The 17,882-nt window shown below is 32.7% G+C and overlaps 1 protein-coding gene and 1 non-coding gene across 2 annotated transcripts; both read left to right on the top strand.

Annotated features, from left to right (window-relative positions):
• Window positions 1-3,624: 3,624 nt before the first annotated feature.
• LOC110639753 (MLP-like protein 28) lies at window positions 3,625-4,509 on the top strand. Its single transcript, XM_021790830.2, has 2 exons — window positions 3,625-3,891; window positions 4,026-4,509. Exons 1-2 carry the CDS (start codon window positions 3,702-3,704, stop codon window positions 4,292-4,294), a joined length of 459 nt encoding a protein of 152 aa, XP_021646522.2. The 5' UTR covers window positions 3,625-3,701; the 3' UTR covers window positions 4,295-4,509.
• Window positions 4,510-16,024: 11,515 nt separating this feature from the next.
• Window positions 16,025-16,131, top strand: LOC131176279 (small nucleolar RNA R71). The gene has a single exon (XR_009146402.1). It is a non-coding gene; the product is annotated as a small nucleolar RNA R71 (small nucleolar RNA).
• The last annotated feature ends 1,751 nt before the right edge of the window (window positions 16,132-17,882 follow it).

Here is a 17,882-nt window from a genome sequence, read left to right as displayed (position 1 = left end):
GGTTGAATTGTAAGGACAAAAATCTTGTTTCATAACGCTCCACATCTTTACCACCTATATTGGAAAATGTTTAAGTATGGTCGAACTGTACAATTTGGATTGTTGCTGTGCTTAGCAGAGCAGGATTTCTTTATAGTTTTCAAAGTTGCTGGGTACTAAGTGCCAACTCCATCGGACTTGCACTCATTTTGGGCAAATGGGTCCTAAGTTAATTGCAGTTATAGCCTTTACCTAGTCGGAAGAAGAAGCTTAATGTTTAATGAGTGATGGTGGACAAACTTGATAACGAAAAAAAGACTTGGGACTTATATTTTTTGGATAATTTATGATTAAGTCTCTGAAGTATAACAAAATTACCATATTAAACCCTGATAAAATTTGGTCCTTAAAGTTTAATTTTATTAACAAATTAATTTTATGGGTAATTTATTATTAAGTTTCTGAAGTATAGCAAAATCAACCGATTAAACTTTAGTATAATTTGATTCTTAAAATTTAATTTTATTAATAAATTAATTTTACAGTCTAATTGACCGTTAACTGAAAATTAATTTCTAAAGTTTGTTTCATTAATAAAATGATTTTTAAAATATTATTTTATTAACGAAATAATCTCTATATTAAATTTAAATTTATTTGTAAATCACCTTATATTTCTCCATGTAATGCTGTTTGGTTGAGGAGAAAAGGAATAGGAAAAAACTAATTTCTTGGTGTTTGTGCAAGACTTTTCTGACATTGCCAGTAAAACGTTGGACAGCCTTGATAAAGAGCGAAGGGGCGATGATTGGCTAGCAAATTGCTCCGGCCATACCCTATTTATGAATTAATTTTGTTTTACCAGTTCTGTCCTCGTAATTTTTTATTTTTTATTTTTATAAACAAAAAACCTTTTTCACACTTCAGTATAGACGATCAAACCATTTGCTAGGAATTTCATCATCCACACAATATATGGCTACGGTCCGAACTGAGTTTGGAATCAAAGTGGAAATGGCTTATGAAATTCAAGATTGAAACTGATTAAAAGTTCTTGAATTTGAGTCAAATTAAATTTAAGAGATAATCCGTTTTGCTCCCTTTTTCTTAATTTTAAAATTAAATTGAATTAAAATCGATAATTTAAATTAATTTCCTTAAAGAAAATTATGCTATTGATCTCGCTATGAAGAATTCAAAACGCTGTCCGCTCTTTTTCCTTCTCTAAATGACTAGCTCCAGTATTTCTTTTTGGAATTTTAGAGAGAGATGATTGGTTCAGAAAGCGGTGGACTTCTCCTTTTCCGTTTGCTCAATCTACTCATATTTCACGAATGAGATTAGGGGCAAATTAGGTAAAGCAAAACTTATTTTTTAATTAGGCTGTGGAACCTGTAGAAATACTCTTTCATTATTTTTTTTAATGCAATTATTGATAATGTTTAAAATATATAAATATAAAATAAAAACCTAACTCAGATTTTGCAAATCTCAGTTTAATTGACAGCCAATAATTTTTTTTCACGTGTTTTTTAAATTTTGTTTTTTTATTGAGTAAAACATATAATGATTTCAATTTGATTTGGTCCCATTCAAATTCAATTATTTGATAAGTTTTCACTTGGAAAACCACGTCCTGCGAGTGCAGGAGATGTGTTGTGCGATGCATTGAGCTTTGTTCTTGGTTCATTCTCTATACCTTGTGGTTGTAAGGAATTAAATGAGGTGGAAGTGATTTCTCTAAAAAAAAATGTATTGCAACTTTCAGCTATAATAACCCTCTTTGTAATTTGCAATCACCAGTGATTTTTGAGTCTGATTTTATGAATGCAATTTCTTGAGTGACTTTAAAATGGAAAGGACATGAAAATTAATTACATCTGGTTTTCAATGATATTGATAATCTTATTATTTCTCTATGAAATCCTTCTTTTATCCATCCCAAGGGAAAATAATTTCTTTATAGATTATTTTGCCAAAGAAATAGTTAGAAGGTCAAATGAAAACTACCAAACAGTTATTTTTTTTCAATTACTGTATTCATCGATGTGTTAAATTGCTATCATTTTACGTATTCATTTTATATGGAATAATGATGTTACTAAATAACGTGTTATTTTCTAATAAGAACTTAGTAATAAAGATTGTAATCCTTTTGAAATAGAAGATCCAAATTATGCATTGATAAAGTGAAACCACAAAATAAAGAGCACTATTTTATATATGCAATAAACGATTTTATTATACAGTATGATTAATTTTAGTTTAAGTAATTCTTTTTTCTTGTTATTAAATATATTTTAAAATTCAATCTAATAATTTAATAGTTTATAATTACGATAATATATACCTGTCTTAGATTTGGCATATCTCATTATAATCGACATGAAACGATTTTAATGTCATGTATAATTGTCATCGTCAAATATTTTTTTATTTATAATCTTTGTTTATTATTTTTAAAATAACATCAAGTGGGGCAGCCAGTAAAATTCGAATTTTTAATCTAATAGATATGCTGATTAAGTCTTATTAAATTATTAACTGTCATTGATTTTTTTTTATTTTTTTTATTTTATCATATCATATAACACAATAACAAAATTATGCAATTTATTATTTTTTATTATTTAATTATAATATTAAATTAATAATATATCTTTATATTTATAAGAGTTTTTATATTTTAATATAATTATCAAGTGAAAAAAAAAAGGCGGCAATAGTATTTGTAATGGCTTTATATTCACTTTCTGTGAAAGAGCTGGCGATGGTAGGCCACTTCTTTTTCTTCTAGGAAACTAAAGAATGACCGAGATAGATGGCAAAACCATTGGTCAAGCGATGTCTTCTAGACAACCTCCTCAACTATCAGTAAAGCAATGTAATTGACGCCAATCAAATGGGCCTCAGTGTCATTATGCATGCATTGAAGAAGCTTATTAACAGAATAAGCAATGTCAGGACAGGTCATCGTGACATATTTCAAGGCCCCCACAATTCTCTTGTGCTGTTCATCGTTAGCTAGTGGGTAGCTCGATAGTTTGGACAGAGGCAGAGTAGTGATAGAGCAGGGTTTTGAAATTTTCATGGCCGCCTTGAAAAAAATGTAATGAGTCCATGTCACGAATAGCTAGAAAATTCTTGTTGTAATTGAGAAATAATTGAATTGATCAATATGATGGAGTTTTGTACCTGTGACAATAACATTATCTACATAAATTAATTAAAAAAAAAATTCTTGTTGGGTCCATCATGTAAAATAAAAAGAGAAATATCTGCTTTTGAGGGTACAACAAAGTCAAGTTCTAAATATTCACTTAAACGATGTAATAATTGAAGTAATTAATTTTTTCTTTATATTAGTTATTAGAAACTACATTATGGGTACAAATAATATTAGTTACAATAATTTGATGAATTCCTATTTAAAAATAAACTTACAAAGTGATATATCATTATCCATCATAAGTAAGATTAATTAAGGTTAAATGAATATAATTTAAACGAATAGTAAATGAACATATGATCATTTGATACAGTCCATACCCACCCTGCATTCGTCATCCGTAATATGTAACCCACTAATTAAGTTCTATATAAGACAAGGCAACCTGATTAATTTCTGTAAACTGTTGTCTTTTGTGATATATAGCGGCTTACTTGCATTGCATCTACATCAAATTAAAGTCATACTCTTTTCAGATACTAGAAAAACAACCATGTCTCTGAAGGGGAAGCTGGAGACCGTCTTAGAACTGAAGGCAACTCCTGAGCAATTCTTCAATGTGTGGGCAAAACAAGCCCACCAAATTCCTAATCATACTCCTTCCAATATACAAGCAGTTCAAGTACATGAAGGTGACTGGGAAACTGGAGGCTCTATCAAGATCTGGAATTACACTACTCCAGGTAGCTGGGCAACTTTATCAGCTCTTATATATTAATTTTTTTTTCATTATATATATAATCGAGTGTCTATAATTTGTTCAGTTTTGTGATTTAATCCAGTAAATTTAATTAATAATAAAAACCAACTTATGCAGATGGGAAAGCTGAGATCTTCAAAGAGCAGGTGGAGTTGGATGAAGTGAACAAGAAAATAGTTCTTGTTGGCCTGGAAGGAGATGTAATGAAGTCTTACAAGGTGTTTAAGCCCATTTATTCTCTTGCACCAAAGGGCCAGGGTTGTTTGGCGACCTGTGTTATTGAGTATGAGAAATTGAATGAGAACGTCCCCACTCCACACATCTACATGGATTTCATGACTGGTTTTACTAAGGAAATCGATGCTGGCCTTGTGGGGGCAAAATAGTCAGCCCATCCAAAGCTTATATATATATATATCCTTTGTGTTCATATATAAATCCTGGAACTTCTGTAACTACGAAAGCAAGTATAGCTCTGTTGGTTTGCATAGTGTGAAATTGTGTGCGAGATATTGTGATTTTAATTATGTAAGTGTGGTGTTCCATAATATTAAATAAAAAGGAAGCTCTATCTATTGATGTTTCCTACCAAATATAATAATTTCCATCTCTTTTTCTGTGAGATTTAGTTCTATAAAAGTAATTTCAAAAGAAGTTTTTATATTTTAAAGAAGTCATTATAATGCCAATTAATAATATATAGATTAGTTTAGTGATAAGCTGATTCATGATTGTTTTTAAAAATTGATAGTTGCAGTCCTAGTTATTACAATTCAAGATAATTATTTTTAAAATTTGAGAGTTTTTTTTTTTAAAAGAGTTCACTTATTATATCTTGAAAAAAGTGAAAAATATTATCTGTTTTATAGTTATATCCACATATGGGTGCAACGAATATATATATATATATATATATAATATGAAAAAATAATATACAAATAGAATTCACCTATTTTAGCTTTGATAATTTAGATGGGTGCCTAAATTTTTTAGAGATAAATTTTTAGAGAGCATCATCACTAAAATAGAGCTTAGGCTCCAATTTGTGGACTTAATTTATGGTAAAGGTTTGAATAATGCTAAAAGTAATTGTTCTTATTCCAAAATGTAAAAGTCCGACTGAAATCAATCAATATTGGCCTATAAGTTTATATAATTTCTGTTATAAAGTTGTCTCTAAAATCATTTTAGATAGAGCTATTCAAGGTAATGTTATTATAGCCTATAAAATGTTTCATTATCTCAGATCTTCTCGCAGTAAAAAGCACTCAATGGCCATTAAGCTGGATATGCAAAGAGCATATGATCAAGTTGAGTGAGTATTACTTCATAAAGTTCTTCTGCAGTTTGGCTTTGATGCAGCATGAGTTCACCTTATAATGCAGTGTATTTCTATTGTTAGTTTTTCTGTGATGATCAATAGTACTCCTTCTGAGTTTTATTCTTTAAGGGGGTTAAGGCAAGGAGTTGTTTCTTTTTGTTTCCCAAGCCTTATCTTGTCTCATCTAGAATAAGAAGCAAGAGGGAAACATTCGGGGCATTAAAATTACTAGAAGCTGGCCTACTCTTACGAATATTCTCTTTTCTGATGATATTTTTTTATTTGTCAAAGCTTCAAGAGCTGAAGCCCATGCTATTTTGCAAGCTATATCTTTGTTTTCAGCAGCCTCAAGTCAACAAGTAAATTTCTACAAGTCTAGTTTGTTTTTTAGTAGACATTCTCCTATTCAATTAAGACAAGACATCCTTAATATTCTTAATATGAAGGAGATGAAGTCCGATGAAATATATCTGGGTCTACCATCCTTTTAGTGTCAGTCAAAATCCCAAGCTTTGGAGTTTGTGAGAAAAATTTTTTTGTCAAAGACTCGGTCTTGGAAGCAGAAGCTCCTTTCACAAACAGGAAGGGAAGTGTTAATTAAATCTGTTCTTAATGCTATACCAACTTACTTAATGGCCATCCTTCTTTATCCTCAAAGCTTTTGCAAAAGTCTCAACAGTATTGTTTCAAATTTCCAGTGGGAAGTAAGATAAAGAGAGGAAGCTGCATTGGGTTGAGTTAAAGAAAGGTTGCTTATCCAAGGTCTAATGGGGCATGGGTTTTCGAGAATTCAGGCTTTTCAATCTTACTTGTTTGGCAAAACAATGTTGGAGACTTATCCAAAATCCAACAAGTTTGTGGGCTTGACTAGTTAAAAGTATTTATTTTCCCCATAGTTCGTTTTGGTAGACTTCGTCTTTGAGAAAAAAACATAAATCTTGGACATAGCAAGGGTTTCTAGTTGGGCAGGATGTTCTAAAAGAGGGTTTCCATCACAGTATTGGGGATGGTCGGGATACATTGTTATTGTTTGATCCATGGTTACCTTTAGCTCTAGATTTTAAAGTGAAAAGACCAAAGAACTGTCCTCCCTATATAAATGTTGTTGCTAATCTTATAGTCCATCGTTCTCTTACATGGAACAGCACTTGCGTGGATGTTTTGTTTGATCCCTATGTTGCCAATAAGATTAAGAAGATCCCAATAGCACCTTTAGGTAACAAGGATTTCTTTGTGTGGCACTTTGATAAGTCTGGTGTGTATTCTGTCCGCTATGGTTATAGATTCTTGGCTCAAAAGGTAAGGAACAACTTTTCTAACTACTCTGTTTCAGCAAGTCGAGTTATGGATCAGTCCTGAAATAAATTGTGGAGTACTCCTATTCAACCTAAAATCAAAGTTTTTATCTGAAAAGCTTTGCTTGATGCCATTGCAGTTTGAGATTGTCTGGCAAAAAGGGGAATTCTTGTTGATTCGACTTGCCCAGTTTGCCGTACTAATGTTGAGACAGTGGAACACATGTTGTTTTGGTGTGATTCGAGTCACTTGGTTCTCAAGTCCATGCAGCTATAAGCCCAACCCCATTGGTTTCACATCCTTTGCTCAATGGTGGTCTAAGTTGATTTTTGAATTTCAAGATGTAGAAGCTTGGTGTTTGGCTGCTACTACGTGTTGGATGATTTGGAAAGAATGGAATACGATTGTTTTTGATCATATATCTCCTAATCCCATTAATGTAGTCCGTAAGATTAGAAACACGGTTATGGAGTTTCTCTTGCTACCAGAGCCTGTTAATAGTTCCACTCATTGTGTTTTCAATTATCTAGTTAATTCCGGCTGGGTAGCTCCTCCTTATGGCTTTTAAAAACTAAATAGTGATGTTGCTTGGAAAGGAAATCGGGTGGATCAGTAGCAACTGTTATAGTTAGAAATCATACGGGAGATTTTCTGATTAGTAAAGCCTCTATTTGTGTGAGTTCTCCATGGCAGTGAAATCAATGGCTATGATAGAAGCTTTGAAGTTAACTACAGCAATGGCAACCAAGTTTATTGTTCTTGAAATAGATAATGTGGAGCTTTTCCAGGCGATTCGAGTTCCTTCTGGAGTTATACTGTGGGAAAGTAGAGCTTCAGTGCTTGCAATTAAAGATCTCATGGCTTTTCTCAGTGGAGTTCGGTTTTCCTTAATTAAGAGGTCAACCAATAAGGCTGCTGATTATATGGCAAAACATGTTTCATCTGGATCTTTGATCCATTTTTGTATTCTGATGCTCAAGTTTTTCAGTTGCAGCTCAAAAAAGAAAAAAAAAATATATTCCTCTCCTAGATGCAACTTGCTACAGTTGACACCTTACTCGAGGATCCTCTAGCGCAAGGGATTACCATAGCAAAAGACCTCTGGAAGATGCCAACTTCCATTATTGCACCTCTTTGAACCCAGCAATGTTTGAAGCCAAGCTTGGCCATGCAACTTACCCAGCCCACAAGGCCTAGAATCTGTATATTCCCCAATCTCAACGCCAAGCAGCTCAATCCCTCCTTTGAACCTCAATCCACTAGGTATCATCCCTTTTGAGCCCTCTAAACATGTCCAACCCATAAACTTCAACCATGACAGATGCGTTAAAATTTCCCGTTTGCTCAAGCAAAGGCGAAAAAACAAATTAATCACAGACCTGCTTGGTCTGTTGCCTAAGCTATCTCGAGGTGGAAAAAAAAAGAGAAGACAAGTAAAAAAAAGAAGTAAGGTCGAACAGCCGGCTGATATGAATTTGATTCATAAAATATCAATGTGTTTGGAAAACTCGTTGGACAACATCCTTGACTCAGAACATGAAGCTTGGAAAACTGTATCTGTTGAAAAACAATTGGGTTTGTTTTTCAAATATATAAAAGAAATACATAGAGCAAGTACTAATTTAGTTTAATCTATATTGAAAAAATATATATATTAATGGATATTTTTAAGTTTTGAATTTGAGTTTTTATCAAGCTAAGTAAATAAAAAAATAAGATAATTTATTTATATTATGATAAACTTTTAAACAGATAAAAGGGTATATGATAAAATTAAATACTTCGAATTTTAATTAAATATACAAGTACCTAAATTAGTTTAAAATATTATTAATTTAAATAGTTAAAAATTATTTTAATTTAAAATATAATTAACTAGCTGAACAAATTAAAATAACATTTTTGTAAATATCGAATTTATATAAAATTTTGTATTAAATATAAAAAGGTAAAAAAATATTTATTATATTTTTTATAACTTTTTAAATATATTTTTAATTAAATATAACAAAAATAAATAAACAAAAATTTTAATTTGTTAAAATAAATAGCAGCCATATCAAGAAACACCTGATGCAGCAAGCTCACAGTCATCATTTCTTTTCTTTTCGTTTTATAATCCATGTTAACCGCTATCCAAAGCAGTGATGTCTAACACCCACAGTCATACTATCGATATCCTTCTTCACTTTGCAAATGTGGCAAAAATCACCCTGATTTAGGAATTAAATTCCCGCAAACACAGATTTGAAGAATTTTTTTTTATACAATTTTGGTAAAAATCATTGATGTTTTTTTTTTTTTTTTTTTTTTTTTTTTCCTCCAGGAGTTCTAGTTTTCATGTCTCACCTAGCATATGAGTAATCTCACTGCCTATTTTTTTTGCCTTTCTTATCCATGGCATCCGCTTGGTAGAGCAACAAAATTTAGTATCAAGAGGATGTGAAAAGGTCCCCTACAAATCTTTCCTGGGTATTTTTTTGAGCAGTTTCTTTGTTATGGTGATCGGAGTTTTTGGCCCTCCTTCCTTTGAGAAATCTTGATGTTTCTTTGGGTTGTATCTTTTTTGCTAAGGTCTGGACCTCTTCTGTCAGTTTTTTTCTGGCCTTTTTTTTTTTTTTTTTTAATTCCGGCTTTAAGCATTTAAATTATTTATTATTGTAAAGGTATTCTCCCCAACCAAATTTCATGAGCAAACCTAAACTACTGAACTGGTTTTATTAATTAGGAATCCCAATTACTCTTAAAAAAAAGAACCTTTAGCGACAGTAAATTTCATCGCTAAAAGTCCGAATCCGTCGCTAAAATCTTAATGACGGATTAGGGGCATCTAACATCTTAATGGATTTTTTTTTTCTAAATAAAAAGCGTATGTAAAATTCATCATAAATTCGTCATTAATTCGTTCCTACCTCATCATTTGTTGATATTTTTAGCGACGGAAAACATAGTGCTATTCATCCTGAACGCCATATGAGGATGCTAATTTTATTACTAGTTTTAGCGACTGGAAAAATCTTTCACTAATTCATCTTAAGCATCATACAAACAGCCATTGCTAATGCAAATCTAATAGTTCTTGATTTTATCTAATATAGGTCTTAGAATGAATTAATTTATTTTTAACAAGTAAAATTTTGATTTAAAAAAAAAAAGAAGAAAAATCCATTGCCAATTTTAGTTTTATAGCTGCGTCGCTTATTTATATAATTTTGTCACAAAAATCAATCACTAAAGAAAATATACTAAATACAATTAAATACTCCTTACAAAATAAACAATATTATGGACTCCATACTTTCTTCACACAGACATGCAAACAAAACTAGAGACAGGGCCTTTAAGATAGACAAACTCAACGACATCTAACATGACTGGTAAGATGCCTCAGAGAATGATACTCTCCTGAAAAAGTTCAACTGTATGAAGGATATATAGGTCTCCAATCATTCCACCTTGCACAAAATCATATGCAAAAATTCCAATAAAAGTCCCTATGGTTTCAGTGTAGATCGATAGGGTGTACTTATTTACAGATGAAGGCTATCATACTCACTTGGAGAAATTCAGCGTATGCATATATAGGTCTCCAATTATTCAACCTTGTATTCCGATAAAAGTCCCAAGTCCTCATTTTCCTGATGTATCTAAATCCAGCTTTGACAGCATAATAAACAGGAGGAATTAAATGAATTACTAATGTGATTACAATTAATGATTTAAGTCACAAACATGCTGAATACTCAACTAAAATCAATTAATAAAGAACCAATTGAAAGTAGTATGTATCCAAAAAGGTTTCGTTTTCTAGTATTGATTTTTGCCTCGGTGCATGTAAGTACTGTACAGAATGAAAAGGACCCTGATGTGGCTCAACAGCAAGTGCACGGGTCGTACAAGTAATATAGAAAAGATATCGTTCCCACGAGAAGTTGTGTTAATGATTGAATTTTTGATATAAAAATTCTGACTAATTTGAACTATTTTTGAAATTAAATTAATAAATTGATAGATATTGAAGTGTAAATTCTATATGTGTAACATTAATAATCTATTCAACAATGTAATGATTTAACTAAATTTGCATCAAATTAAAATAAGCAAATTGAAATATGACAAGATTTAAAATGGCAAGTAATTAAATTCAATTAGAAAGTAACAATGATAAAAAAGGCAATTCCGGAGTTTGGGAGTTCATATTCAAGTTATTTTGGGATTTTTAAATTGGTTATCCAATCTTGTGGAACTTACGGGTTTTAAGGAGATTAATTCTTAAATCCTTTGAATACCCTTTCGAGTGGGACAAAGAGTGCCTTAATCAATCTAATCCTACTTTCGTGGAGTTAAAATTAATCAAGACCCATTAAGTTCCTTAATTAATATGTAAATCCTCTTAATCCTTAGTCTATTTCTAGATCTAAGTTAATTAAGTCCAATTTCTTAATTATCTATCATAAGGCTTTCTCCTTTCGGTGCTTCAACCATGAATTAAGAACAACACTTAATGGGATCCTACACTAAGCATGTCATTGAGCACACAAGAAATGAATAAAATTCATTAAAACTACAAAATATGGATTACCCAATCAAAATTCACAAAATATCTCCAATATTACATCCTAACTCCAGAATCTAATGAAAACTACTCACTATCCATAATATTTACAAGAAATTCTGAGTTAATATGTAAATAAATCTTTAATCTAAGTTAAGAACTAAGAAACACAATACAAGAAAGGTAAGAAATATGCAAGAAAGGAAAGAAAACTCCAAATCTGGTTTAGAAAATGGAGAGGTGATGTTTTTGCTCCCCTTTTTGACTCTTCTGCTGCTGCTCCTTTTTCTTTTCTTTTTTCTTTCCCTTTCTAAAATGAGATAAGGGCCTATTTATATCTTTTTCTCTGACAAGTAGCCCTAAAATGGTGTGTTTGAGGTATGTTTTTATGAGGGAATCTTCTGCCAGCTCATTATGAAGACTTTATGGAACTGCATAAGTGGACTGCATAAGTTATGCAGTCCCTTATGCGATTTTAACAGTTCTGGGCTCTCTATGCGTCGCATGAGCAGGGTGCAAGACTGCATAAGTTATGTAATTTTCCGTGAGGTTGCATAAGTAAGGCATGAATCTGCATAAGTTATGCAGTAACTTATGCAGATTTCGGTAGGTTTGGAAAATTGTTTCTTCTTGCTGTGCAGAACTGCACAATTTATGCGGCAAGTTATGCGCAATTTGGCCAATGCATACTTCAACTTTGAAACTTGTTTTTGACATCTTTGGTTATAGAAATCACTCCTCAATGGCAAAATTTCTTTTTTTAGTCCCTCAAAAGCACCATTTTTCCTACAAAATAAAGTAAAATTACAAATTAATCCAAAAATTGACAATCATGAAAAACTATCTAAATAACTAATAAAATTAGCTAAAAGTAACTAACAATCAAATAAAATGACCATGAAATTAAGCCTAAATGACTATGTAAAATGCATGTATCAAATACCCCCAAACTCAAGTTTTTGCTTGTCCTCAAGCAAACTTTAAAATATCATTTAGGGCCCATAAAATCTATTCCCCAGACATCGAATAATTCCACTTCAAGAATATCATTTAGGGGCATTTGATCTCTTTTTGACAGATTTCCACTCCTTTGACATTTATCGCATTCTAACATAAATTTCCTCACATATTTTAAAAGATTTGGCCAAAAGAAACCAGCCTGCAGAATTTTACTAGCTGTTTTAGAGATTCCAAAATGTCCTCCATAATCAGAAGCATGATAATGATGCATAACACTCTGTGTCTCCTCATCAGAAATACATATTCTTATTAAACTATCACAACATCTCCTAAAGAGTAAAGGATCATCCCATCTATAAAATTTTGCCTCATGCAAAAACTTTTTCTTTTGTTGCCATGTCATTCCTAGAAGTAAAACTCCACAAGATAGATAATTCACCAAGTCTGCATACTAAGGTAGTTTAGCAACAAGAGAGAAAAGTTGTTCATCCAAGAAAAACTCATCAATAGGGACTTCATCCATTTCTTCATCCAATTTCAACCTACTAAGATTATCCGCAACTACATTTTCAGCTCCCTTCTTATCTCTAATCTCCAAATCAAACTCTTGTAGCATCAGAATCCACCAAATGAGCCTAGGTTTAGCCTCCTTTTTACGGAGTAAATACCTGACAGCAGCATGATCTGAAAATATAACCACCTTTGAGTCAATAATGTAAGGTCTGAACTTTTCCAATGCAAAGATAATTGCTAAGAATTCCTTTTCAGTTGTTGCATAATTTGTTTGAGCCTCATCCAATGTTCTACTAGCATAAAAAATAGCATAAGCCCTTTTGTCTTTTCTTTGACCAAGAAGAGCTCCAATTGCATAGTTGCTAGCATCACACATAATTTCAAAAGGTAGGCTCCAATTGGGCGGTTGCATGATTGGTGCAGTAATAAGAGCATGCTTCAACCTACAAAAGGCATCCAAACACTGTTGGTCAAATACAAATGGTATGTCATGACTTAACAAATTAGACAAAGGTTTGGCTATTTTAGAAAAATCCTTGATAAAGCGTCTGTAGAACCCGGCATGCCCTAGAAAACTTCGAATTCCTTTGACATTGGTAGGAGGAGCCATCTTCTCTATCACTTCAACCTTGGCTTTATCAACCTCTATTCCTCTGTTAGACACCAAATGTCCAAGCACTATCCCTTCCTGAACCATGAAATGACACTTTTTCCAGTTTAACACAAGGTCAGTATCTACACACCGCTGCAAAACTTTAGAAAGATTAGCCAAGTATATGTCAAATGAAGATCCATAAATAGAAAAGTCATCCATAAAAACCTCCATTATATCTTCAATGAAATCTGAGAAGATTACCATCATGCACCTTTGAAAAGTGGCTGGTGCATTACACAACCCAAATGGCATGCAAAGGTTCCATATGGACAAGTAAAAGTGGTTTTCTCTTGATCATTTGGATGGATAGGGATTTGAAAAAATCCTGAATACCCATCTAAATAGCAAAAATAAGAATGCCTAGCCAGTCTTTCTAACATTTGATCAATGAAGGGAAGTGGAAAATGATCTTTTCTAGTGGCAATATTTAATTTTCTGTAATCTATGCACATTCGCCAACTAGTCACTATTCTGGTGGGAATTAATTCGTTATTTTCATTTTTGATCACTGTCATTCCACCCTTTTTTGGGACAACATGTACTGGACTCACCCAAGTACTGTCTGAGATAGGATATATGATTCCTGCATCAAGCAACTTCAAAATTTCCTTTTTAACAACTTCTTTCATATTTGGGTTCAACCTCCTCTGATGTTCAATAGATGGCTTACAATTTTCTTCCAAAATAATTTTGTGCATGCAAAAGTGTGGACTTATTCCCTTAATGTCATCTATGGTATACCCTAAAACTTTCTTAAATTGTCTCAACACTCTTAACAACTTATCAATCTCTAAAATACTCAAGTTTGCATTTACAATTACTGGATAAGTGTTATTGGTGCCAAGAAATTCATACCTGAGCTGAGAAGGAAGTTGCTTAAGTTCTACCTTAGGTGCATCTTCTTCCTTGAATGATGGTTGCTTAGATTCGACTATTTCCTTTTGTGTGAGTTGAAAAACTAGAGCAGAAATGAATGGTGGACTGCCCTCTAAATGTTGAGCATATGAGCCACATGAGGGTTGTCATAGTCTATGCTTCCTCCATGAACCAAGCAATTTTCAAGTGGATCTTCCGGATATCTCTTTCTGAAGTGTTCTTCAACCAGCTCATCAATGATATCAATTCTCAAACAAGTATCAGCTTCAGAATGATGCTTCTTCATAGTGTTATTAATATTGAAAACCAATTGATCTTCACCAACTCTAAGAGTCAATTTTTCTCCCTTAACATCAATCAATGCTCCTGCTGTAGCTAGAAAGGGTCTTCCCAAGATAATTGGGATATTAGAATCCTCTTCCATGTCCAAGATGACAAAATCAATAGGTATATAGAACTTCCCAACCTTCAGAGGCACATTCTCCAAAATCCCTTCAGGATACTTAATTGATCTGTCAGCTAACTGAAGAGAAATGTGGGTTGGCTTAAGATCTCCCATATTGAGCTTCTCATAAATGGAGAGGGGCATAAGGCTAACACTAGCCCCTAAATCACATAAAGGTTTTGTAGAACATGATTCCCCAATGTGGCATGGAATTGAAAAACTCCCTGGATCTTTGAGCTTTAAAGGAAGTTTCCTTTGGAGGATAGCACTGCATTCTTCTGTCAAAGCTATAGTTTCATGGTCTTCAAGTTTACTCTTGTTTGAGAGAATTTCTTTTAAGAATTTTGCATAAGAGGGCATTTGTGAAAGAGCATCAATAAAAGGCACATTTATGTATAGCTTCTTCAAAACCTCTAAGAACTTTCCAAATTGCTTATCAAGCTTGGCTTTTTGAAATCTTTGTGGAAAAGGGAGTTGTGGTTTGTAAGGCTCTGGAGGTATATACTTATCTTCCTTCTCTTCAATTTTCTCTTTACCTTTTTCTGCACTTTCTTGTCTTTCTCTCTCATCAATTTCTTTCTCATTTTCTCTCTTCTCACTATTTTCGCTTTTCTCATTTTTTTCACTCTTCTCATTATTTACAACTTTCCCACTTCTTAAAGTAATAGCTTGACACTGCTCTCTTGGGTTTTTTGGTTGACTTAGAAGTTTTCCAAAAGACTTGGTACCTGAGGAAGATGCTTGTTGTGCAATATGATTTTCTAACATTCTGTTATGTGTTTGCATCTGTTCTAGCCTTGCTTTCATCTTTCTCATCTCTTCATCATGCTTAGTTTGGTTAGCAAGAATCTGTTGTAATAAAGCTTCTGTGGTGGAACTTTGTTCTTGCTATTTTGGTGGAGGATTCATATTTCTCTACTGAAAATTAGGCAATGGTTGCCTATTTTGCTGATATAGAATTCCTTGTTGCTGTTGTGGCTGAAGATTCTGATTTGGGACTTGACTTTGCTGATTTCCCCATGAAAAGTTGGGATGATTCCTCCAAGTTGGATTATAAGTTTGAGAGTAAGGATTCCCCATTTATTTGTTTCCATAATTACCAACATATGCAGCTTGCTCTCCATAGTCTACTCCATAGCTGGTAGTTCCTTCTGCATAAGCAACTTGTTGTGAACTTCCAGATGATGATGATGAACTAACCAACATACTTAAATCTTCCATCTTCTTAGCCAAAACATTTGTAAGTGCATCAAACTTTGCATTAATCATGTTGAATAGATCAAGGTCATACATTCCAGCAGCTTGCCTCTTTTGAGTTGGAGCTGGTCCTCTTGGACTACTCCAAAGATGAGTATTCTTCGCAATTTTCTCCAATAGCTCATAAGCTTCATCTTCATGCTTCATAATAAATTCTCCTCCTGTTTGAGCATCAATAATCCCTCTAATTGTAGGAGTAACATTGGTGTAAAAATTCTGGTTTATCATCCATTTTAGAATGGCATGATGTGGGCATTGTCTCTCTAATTCCTTCCATCTCATCCATGATTCATAGAGAGTTTCATCTTCTCTTGGTCTAAAAGCTGTCATTTGATTCCTCAATTCTTGAGTTTTTCCAGGTGGAAAATATTGTGCAAGAAATGCATTAGTGAGTTGCTCCTAATTTGTAATGGAGTTGTGAGGTAAAGAGTCAAGCCAATCCAATGCTCTATCCTTCAAAGAGAATGGGAATAGCTTCAATCTTACTGCATCATCAGATACTCCAGGTTATTTTTGCATATCACAAATCATAGCAAACTTCTTTAGATGTGTGAGGGGATTTTCAGAAGGATGTCCCCCAAATTGAAAATTTTAAATCATTTGAAGAACCCCAAAATCCATCTTGTAGCTATTTGCATCAATTCTTAGTCTTGCTATACTCTCTCTCAAGTCATCAAAACGAGGAAAAGCATGATCCATCATACTTCCCCTAGGCACATTAGCATTTACAACCTCTTCACCTTGGGCTACATTTTCATTGTTTCGATCATTTCCAGCATTACCACCACCAATTCTAATTCTTTCATCAGCCATGTCTGCTTCAATTTCAGTTTCTCTCAAGGCTTCTTTCCTTTTTCTGGTTTCTTTCTTATTGGCTCTACAAAATTTCTCAATTTTAGGATTAAACAATAAGGATGTGTCACTTGTGCTTCTAGCTCTTCTCATAAAAGATTAAGAGTACCTAAAAAGAACAAACAAACACAAAATGAAAAGATAACAAAGATAAAACTATAAAAAACTAAAATAATCAAGAATTCAATCTTAAACAAACAACTCCCCGGCAACGGCGCCAAAAACTTGATGTAGCCCAACTACAAGTGCACGGGTCGTACAAGTAATATAGAAAAGATATCGTTCCCACGAGGAGTTGTGTTAATGATTGAATTTTTGATATAAAAATTCTGACTAATTTAAACTATTTTTGAAAATAAAATAATAAATTGATAGTTATTGAAGTGTGAATTCTATATGTGTAACATTAATAATCTATTCAACAATATAATGATTTAACTAAATTTGCATCAAATTAAAATAAGCAAATTGAAATATGGCAAGATTTAAAATGGCAAGTAATTAAATTCAATTAGAAAGTAACAATGATAAAAAGGGCGATTCCGGAGTTTGGGAGTTCATATTCAAGCTATTTTAGGATTTTTAAATTGGTTATCCAATCTTGTGGAACTTACGGGTTTTAAGGAGATTAATTCTTAAATCCTTTGAATACCCTTTCGAGTGGGACAAAGAGTGCCTTAATCAATCTATTCTTACTTTCGTGGAGTTAAAATTAATCAAGACCCATTAAGTTCCTTAATTAATCTGTAAATCCTCTTAATCCTTAGTCTATTTCTAGATCTAAGTTAATTAAGTCCAATTTCTTGATTATCTATCACAAGGCTTTCTCCTTTCGGTGCTTCAACCATGGATTAAGAACAACACTTAATGGGATCCTACACTAAGCATGTCATTGAGCACACAAGAAATGAATAGAACTCATTAAAACCACAAAATATGGATTATCCAATCAAAATCCACAAAATATCTCAAATATTATATCCCAATTCCAGAATCTAATGAAAACTACTCACTATCTATAATATTTACAAGAAATTCTGAGTTAATATGGAAATAAATCTTTAATCTAAGCTAAGAACTAAGAAACCTAATACAAGAAAGGTAAGAAATATGCAAGAAAGGAAAGAAAACTCCAAATCTGGTCTAGAAAATGGAGAGGTGACGTTTTTGCTCCCCTTTTTTACTCTTCCGCTGCTGCTCCTTTTTCTTTTCTTTTTTCCTTCCCTTTTTAAAATGAGATTAGG

The sequence above is a fragment of the Hevea brasiliensis genome, chromosome 18 (assembly GCF_030052815.1).
Source record: "Hevea brasiliensis isolate MT/VB/25A 57/8 chromosome 18, ASM3005281v1, whole genome shotgun sequence".
Lineage (NCBI taxonomy): Eukaryota > Viridiplantae > Streptophyta > Magnoliopsida > Malpighiales > Euphorbiaceae > Hevea > Hevea brasiliensis.
Note: the sequence above shows the minus strand (reverse complement) of the source record. Positions and strands in the feature narration are given on the sequence as shown.

Bases quoted from the DNA above. Each gene is read 5' to 3' on its own strand.
- LOC110639753 (XM_021790830.2), top strand. From the start codon at position 3,702: ATGTCTCTGAAGGGGAAGCTGGAGACCGTCTTAGAACTGAAGGCAACT. The intron at 3,892-4,025 runs GTAGCTGGGCAA...CAACTTATGCAG, and splicing joins CTGGAATTACACTACTCCAG to ATGGGAAAGCTGAGATCTTC.